At 36.5% G+C, this 8218-nt stretch overlaps 2 protein-coding genes across 2 annotated transcripts in view; one reads left to right on the top strand and one right to left on the bottom strand.

The window, feature by feature from the left end:
* The window catches only part of LOC107698695 (rho GTPase-activating protein 18-like), a 31685-nt gene extending 27571 nt beyond the window's left edge, over positions 1-4114 (top strand). The window contains exons 12-13 of the mRNA XM_016499787.1: positions 718-900; positions 4094-4114. Of these exons, the coding sequence (XP_016355273.1) occupies positions 718-900; positions 4094-4114 (204 nt within the window). The remainder of the gene's footprint in view (positions 1-717; positions 901-4093) is intronic.
* A 697-nt stretch (positions 4115-4811) lies between these two features.
* Positions 4812-8218, bottom strand: part of LOC107698699 (laminin subunit alpha-1-like) — a 6453-nt gene continuing 3046 nt past the window's right edge. The window contains exons 4-6 of the mRNA XM_016499792.1: positions 7282-7498; positions 5512-5668; positions 4812-5034 (exon numbers count right to left, since the gene is read on the bottom strand). Coding sequence (XP_016355278.1) covers positions 5022-5034; positions 5512-5668; positions 7282-7498 — 387 coding nt within the window. The 3' untranslated portion in view covers positions 4812-5021. The remainder of the gene's footprint in view (positions 5035-5511; positions 5669-7281; positions 7499-8218) is intronic.

Genomic DNA, 8218 nt, shown 5'->3' with positions numbered 1-8218 from the left:
TTTTTTTTTTTTTTTTTTTTACACGCATATAGCAATTTCTATTTCTATAATCGATCTATCTGAAAATGTAAACGCATTAAGATAAATCTCTTAATTTTACATGAGATTATGAATATTAATGAGGTGTCTTCGCTGATTGGCTGAGATTGATAAACAGGTGCAGGTGATGCTCAGAAAATTCAAATACTTTATTTTCTATGAGTGTAGGCACACCGGCGGCGCCGTTCAGCGTCTGTCCGCGGCGCCCAGCTACTTGTAAGAATTGTTCTAGACATGGCAAAAATGTGACGCTACAGCACAGCAGCTCTTCTTCTTGGTTTTCTCTGATGCACTAACTCTGCAGCAGCACTTCTTCTTCGTCGTCTCGTCTGATGCGCTCACTCAACCAAGCGTTAACCACAACCTCGCCACTCCCCACCCCCCAACCATTCCAATTTCTGTAGGCGGGAATTATTTGTAATGATATTCTAATGAGCCCACAAAGCCCGGAAACCAAACGCTGTAGTCCAAACGAGCCGTTCGTTGTAGTTCTTGAAAAAGGTTTTTTAAAAAACGAAATGTCTCTCTTTGGAGTGGACTTTGAGATTTGTAACTTTCTAGATCTTTTTTATGCCCAAACATACACACTACACGCTGACTAAAATTAAAAAAGTGAAAAAGCATAATAGGACCCCTTTAAAGTCGTTGTTTTCTGATGTCTGCTCTTCATGTCCGAAGGTCCCATGTTTTCTGATCTCCCACGTCAGGAAAATGAACGAAGCCGCCATGGGCAAAAAAATGCCGACTTCAGAGAAGAGCAAGAGCAGACTACTGAAGAGATGGAACACGGAGAAGGAGCGCGAGCGCAGTGAAGTGAGTGCAGATGAGTGTGTAGTCATGAGGGAGCTGCATCATAAAAATGTCAACAACAAAAAAAGGTTTTTAAATAAAATCAATCAAACATAAAAATTAGTTTCCTTACATTAAATGTGACCATTAACCCATCAAACTTTATTGAAATATTAACTTAAAATCTCTAGTAAATATTTGAGCTCACATGGGTTCAGCTGATGAAAATGTTTGGGAATCCCTGGTGTTTTAAAATTATGGTAACAATATTGCGCATAATATTTTTGAGTAGTTTTAAGGCTTGAATTTTTAACGGAATCTACCCGAATAAATCACGTAAAATCTCCTAAATTATTTAATCTATGACACTATGGATTTAATATAATTAGTGAAATGTGCTCATTTATTTTAAGTTGATTCTCAAAAGTCTGTGATTTTTAAGTAAGACCTGTCTGTTTTTGACTTTGAGTTATTTTGTACAATTAAAAGACTGTATACAGCAGGAAAATACTTGATAAATATTGGAAAATACTGCAGTAGCAGAGCTATTGCTCATTGAACAAGGCATAGTAGTATCCATAACCATAAGCTCTACTCTTTTTATTAAATAAAAAGAAAGCAAGTATTGAAAAGAGTGCAAGTGTTAAAGGATTAAGTGTTTTTTAAATAAATAAGAAAACGAGTAGATGGAATAGAAACAGAATAGAATTACATGGAATAGAGTTTACACGGAAAGTGGAATACAAAAACGCGTTCTGTGTGAACGTCTACAATCATCGCTATGAATCTGTTGAGATGGATTTAAGATATTTAAGATAGACTGTAGCTACAGTAAATTCTAACGCCATAGATTCAAACGCGCCGTTAAGCTTCACAACGCGTTTCTGATTAGAAAAACAATGGGGAAAAGCACTGGTCTCCAGACGCGTTTGTTTAAAGTTCAACTTATTTTGACTTAAACGCTGCGTTTTTAGAACGCGAGATGCCGCAAAAGACGCAAGCGCAACGCTCAAACGCGTCCGTTTAGCACGGCGTTTACATAGAAAAGCAGCTCAGTGAATAAAAAACGTGTGTGAACGGCCGCTGAGAGTTTAACAAATACTAATTCACTTTACATAGTCACTTTAGAAGCAGCTACGACGGCTTGGGCTTCTTGAGGTACAGTATTAAAGAGTATTACTGAGAGCGTGTGTGTGCGGTTACCTGCGTCTATAGAGCGTTCGTTCTCCAGGTCAAGTCGTAAATTCACGGTGAAAATCACTTCACGATGTTCGCCGGGTTAATATCTTTGTCGTTTCATCCCGTCAACGGTTAAAAAGCGGTGCGTAATTTGATTCAGCGTTTCCACGGCGACGCGTTGCTCGACGGTTGAGGTGGAATTCAAATAATCACATCATAATTCAACAAATACACACACACACACACACATATATATATATATATATATATACTATAAGCAAAGCTAAATATATTTTTGACACTGGGTTTCGGTGTGAAATATGAGCTGGATGTGTTCTTGTGAGATTCATCAACACAGGTCAATATTACCTCTAATTAAACCAGATAAATATTAACGCCAATGTCATCAAACACTAACCGGATTAATGAAGGACTTGAATGAGAATCCAGAAACATTAAAGTTCATGAACTACAGAAACAAAGCCACACAACAGAAGCCAAACGACCTTTGAACTTTCACTGGATGAGTGATGTATATATCATATTCTCAATGTCTGCCAGTAACATCATCATCATCATCGTTCTCTTTGATGCTCTGAATTAGATTTTTTTTAACTCTAAAAGCTAATTTTTACTCTAATTACTCTAATTGTTATGTACGATGTACTAGAATGTTCACCTGTTAATTGTGATTTTTTTAATTTGTTTTTTATATAACGTGTTTTTGCTGTTGTCGACTGGATTTGTGTTGAAGATCATTTATTTTCCTCATGATGAATGTATTGGTGTTTTATCATATTGAGTGTTACATTGAAGGATTTTACAGTTATTTAAAACCATCAGAACATTACTTTGTAGCCTTGTTTCATCAAAACCAAAACGAGTCAGCCAAGCCTCTTCCTAACATGAAGTCTCTGAGTATTATGAAGAACATGTAGCCATATCAAAGACTTCATATCATGAGAATGTACTGCTAAACTATGACTAGTCATGTTGTAATAGTGGGTGAAACGACAGGTCATTATGAAACTAACTCGATTAAAACACATGAAACCACCTGCAGAGTGAGTATGTGTGTGTGAGTGCAAGAGCATGTGTGTGAGTGTGTGTGTGTGTGTGTGAGTGCGAGGGCATGTGTGTGAGTGTGTGTGTGTGTGAGAGTGCGAGGGCATGTGTGTGTGTGTGTGTGAGTGCGAGGGCATGTGTGTGAGAGTGCAAGAGCATGTGTGTGAGTGTTTGACGGGTTTGTTCAGTGATGAATGTTATTAAATGATTGAAAATGGACCTTTAATCTCAACACAACACACTCTCATCCAGAAGAAACACGATCATGATATATTACAGCACAAACTGACTCAAGGTCAGTGGTCCAAGCGCTTGTGTCTCAAATGCTGTCAGCAGTTAATTACTAAACATGGGTGTTCATTTAAAAGTTAATGAATATGAAAAGGCTATGGTGATGCAGAAGCGCAGGAGTATGTATGTGTGTGTGTGTGTGTGCGCATGTGTGAGTGTGAGTGTGTGTGTGTGAGAGCGTGTGTGAGAGTGCGAGAGTGTGTGAGTGCGAGAGTGTGACTGCGAGTGCATGTGTGCGAGTGAGTGCGTGTGTGTGAGAGTGCAAGAGCATGTGTGTGAGTGTGTGTGTGTGAGTGCAAGAGCATGTGTGTGAGTGTGTGTGTGAGTGCGAGGGCATGTGAGTGTGTGTGTGAGAGTGCAAGAGCATGTGTGAGTGTGTGAGTGCGAGGGCATGTGTGTGAGTGTGTGTGTGAGAGTGCAAGAGCATGTGTGAGTGTGAGTGTGTGTGTGTGAGAGCGTGTGTGAGAGTGCGAGAGTGTGTGAGTGCGAGAGTGTGTGTGTGGGAGTGAGTGAGTGTGTGTAAGCGTGTTCTGGTATATATGGTTTATGAGGACACAAATGTGTATAATGACATGGGTACTACAACGTAAACATAGTTTATGAGGACACTTCCTGTATTCCATGTATGTGTGTGTGTGTGTGAGAGAGTGTGTGTGAGTGTGAGTGTGTGTATGCGAGTGTGAGTGTGAATCTCGGGATCAGGGCTCTGGAATCTTCTGCAATCTCTCAGATAGTGAAGGAATGTCGATGAGTCGGAAATTTCATCAATAAAACAAGCACAACGCTCAACTAAGAAACAACCAGCGTTTTATTAACAAGCAGGGTTTCTGCAGGCTGTATGAAGGCACATTTAAGAACAAGTACAGAAAATGTAAGGAATAAATTGACGTCAGTATGATCTCTATGTAATGTAAATGTCTAGGGAGCACAGTGAGTTTTATTAGCATTTGAAAATACAACTTCCAACAGATCTACATTACTTTTTAATTCATTTTTACAAAAAAAAATCTCTGCTTTCAAACACTAGAAAATGGAAATGACTTTTACACACCGTTCTTCTTCACTATTTTTGGCATTTTTCCAGAGCCAATGTCTGAAGGATTCTTAAATCAAGATACATTTACTTGAGAAGCGAATGTTTTATAAAAATCTGATATTGTTGTAGCTCCTTTAACTTTACTGATTTAATAAGTTTATTTTTACTGTAGAAATGACTAAAAATGACAAATGAGACTAATGAGAATCATAATTGAGCATAAATTGTTCAATATTGAACATAATAAAATGCCCTGATTTATTACAATAATAATATATTTTTATTTTTGTTTATTGATTAAAAAAAAAAATCTTTACAGGAATTTGAATGTTTAAATCTCATTAAAATAATGTCACAATACAAAAAAAAAAGTCATAAAACAAGCTTTATTTACTAAAATGTACTTTGCAGTTGCTCTAAAAAAATGTTTTATGATTAAAACAAGTACAAAAACCTGCTAATAGGCTCCAATAAAAATTAACTTCAAATTCAAAAGTAAAACACATTTTCCACACAGTATTGACATTTTTTCTTGATTTAAGCATAAACTCAATTTTAATTTCTCAGACTTCATATGTCTTCATTTCGCATCTCCAGTAAATGTGTCTTGATTTAAAGATGTTTAGATATCTGTACTGGAAAACAAGACAGAAATACTGAAGATTTAGTTGTTTTTCCAGTGCATGCAACAGTTATTTAAGACTTTTTTATTTACGTAATTAATATGTTTTAAGGCTTTAATTTGTGGAATGGTGAATTAAGACCTTTTAAGACCCGCAGAAACCCTGAAATCTAAACATGTTGCGATTCACAAACATTATTAGACAAGACCTTCTCCGTACAAATGGACTGAGCTGTGTTTGCATGAACCGGAGGTGTTTACTCAGCGTTATCCGGGCAGGAGTGAGGGTTCCATGACTTTATGAATTTAAGTCTTTCTGCTCTAATTGAAGACCTTTTAAGGCCTTAATTTGTGGAATGGTGAATTAAGACCTTTTAAGACCCGCAGAAACCCTGAAATCTAAACATGTTGCGATTCACAAACATTATTAGACAAGACCTTCTCTGTACAAATGGACTGAGCTGTGTTTGCATGAACCGGAGGTGTTTACGCAGCGTTATCCGGGCAGGAGTGAGGGAAGACGTGTGGGTGAGCGAAGGCGGCGCTGAAGTCCAGCTCATCGGTGACGTGACCCTTAAAGACGCGCAGGTTCCTCATGCAGCCGCGGAACGGCTCTCTGGAGCTCAGACAGTTCTGCTTCACGTCCGCTGCGAGAGAACACAGAAACACTGAAAGTTACTTTTAAAAGTGATGCGTTACAATGTTGCGTTACTCCCTAAAAAAGTAACTAATTATGTTACTTAGTTACTTTTTATGGACAGTAATGTGTTACTTTTTAAATCTGGGAAGTGCTTGCTTGTTTGTTTTTAATATAAAAAGATCTTCTTTTACAAATGTAAAGCCCTTTCACAACAAAGTGAAGTGAATGCGTCTCAAGCTGAAGGAAATGTAATTTCACGTCTGTACAGTAGAGGGCGCAGCTCAAACTAATCACATGAAGAATATGACGCAGGAGAAGAAAGTTCAACACTATTCAGCAATAACTAAAATTAAACACAAATGTGTCATTTTTGATTATTAGTATGGTTGAAGGTCAGCAGCAAAGTTCATTTTATGAACATTTTATTGTTCATAAAATGGGATTAAATACATGATATTTGATAACATATTTAATTATTGCAGGTTTGTATAATATTCTGAGTCTGCATTGGACTGTTTTTATTGATTCTGAGGAACACTGAATGTGTTTGAGTAAACACATGTTGATATTTAGTCTAGAACTACAGTAAGATCATGTTCACACACAACACTCTGCACTTACTCCTGATTTCTGTCACCATGGCAACACCAGAGCTGTCACTCAACACATGGAAACAAAGTAACTCAGACTTCCTTCTAAATTAACAAGTAATGCGTTACTTTCCTAGTTACTTTAAAAAAAGTAATCTGATAACTCGCGTTAACACTGTCCACCATAACACCGTGTCCTAACTACACACGACACGCAAAATTTCTATTTTAGAAACGGTTTCTATTTCTGCGACGTCGTGGCTGGAGCAACAACATACAACATCTCAGGTAATGATTATGTGCTTTATTCTAAGTTAAACGTGTCTAATGTGAGTTTGGATATCATATTGCGTGACATTTATAGCCATACTGAAAATAACAACAGATCGTTTACCTCAGATCCTGAAAATAAATTAAAACAAACATGTGTGACCCTGGAGCACAAAACCAGTCATAAGGGTCAATTTTTTTGAAATTGAGATTTATACATCATATGAAAGCTGAATAAATAATCTTTCCATTGATGTATGGTTTGTTAGGATAGGACAATATTTGAAAATCTGGAATCTGAGGGTGCAAAAAAAATCTAAATATTGAGAAAATCCTCTTTAAAGTTGTTCAAATGAAGTTCTTAGCAATGCATATTACTAATCAAAAATTAAGTTTTGATATATTTACGGTAGGAAATTTACAAAATATCTTCATGGAACATGATCTTTACTTAATATCCTAATGATTTTTGGCATAAAAGAAAAATGTATAATTTTGACCCATACAATGTATTGTTGGCTATTGCTACAAATATACCCCAGCGACTTAAGACTGCTTTTGTGCTGCAGGCTCACATATACATTAAAACATTCAGTAATGTTAAAAAGGTTTAATATTTATGAATTAGATTATAAACTCATCCATTTCGAGAGAGCCCGGCCAAAGTGTTTGTTGCGTAGCGTGCAGTTAGGACACGCTGTAACACGATAAACTGACACAACTGCATTAAAATCAGTGCTCAGACTCAGAAACTCCATACCTGGGTATCCGCCCACATAGATGGGGTTTTTGGTCTCGGCTGAGGTGGAGGATGAGTACGGGTTCTCCGCGGTCACCGTCACACCGTCTACGGTCAGACTCAAGCTGTGCTTCTGCTTCTTGGCCACCAGGGTGCGCCAGCGGCCGTCACACATGGACAGAGCGCTCCTGCTGCGCGCAGTGATCCGGCCCGCGCCGTTATTCACGTTAAACACCACCTGTGACGGGACGAGCGCGCTATTAACTATCAGCACACACTGGAAATCACACGAGGAGCTCCAGGAAATAACAGCCAATGATAAAAACAAAGAGGGGAAGTAAATGTGTGATTGGACCAGAGAGATTATCGTTAACTAAACTAAAACCACAAAAAGAAAAAAAAATCATAACTTAAAAAAATGAAAGAAACAAAGATATTAAAAATGGAAAATTTTATTTCAGCTATTTTTCGTTTTTTTTTTTATTTTAGTTTAAGTTGACATACTAAAATAACTAAAACAAATTAATAAAAAAACAAAATACTATATAGACAAACTGCATAAAAACAAAATGCATATAATAAACTGAAAAAAATAAATACTATATAGACAAAATTGTATAAAATAAACTAAAACTAATAAATAAAAATTAAATACTAATACTATATAAACTAAATTGCACAAAAAAACTCAAATGCATAAAACAAAACTAAAAAACTAATAAATAAAAATTAATAAATATTATATAGATAAATGTAAAAAAAGACAAAATTACTAAATCTTTAAAATTAAAACAGAATGTATATGCACACACACACACACACACTAAAATAGATATATACAGTAGATCTTCCAATTTTTATTGGTAAAAAATATAGAGATATGAATACCGAATACAAAACGGTAGTGCACATTTATATCTCAAGGCTTAATCAACTGTGTGTGTCTTTCTGTGACCTT

Source organism: Sinocyclocheilus anshuiensis, unplaced genomic scaffold (genome assembly GCF_001515605.1).
Source record: "Sinocyclocheilus anshuiensis isolate Anshui unplaced genomic scaffold, SAMN03320099.WGS_v1.1 scaffold1814, whole genome shotgun sequence".
Taxonomy (NCBI): Eukaryota; Metazoa; Chordata; class Actinopteri; order Cypriniformes; family Cyprinidae; genus Sinocyclocheilus; species Sinocyclocheilus anshuiensis.
The sequence above is the reverse complement of the archived record's forward strand: the minus strand, read 5'-3'. Positions and strand labels throughout refer to the sequence as shown.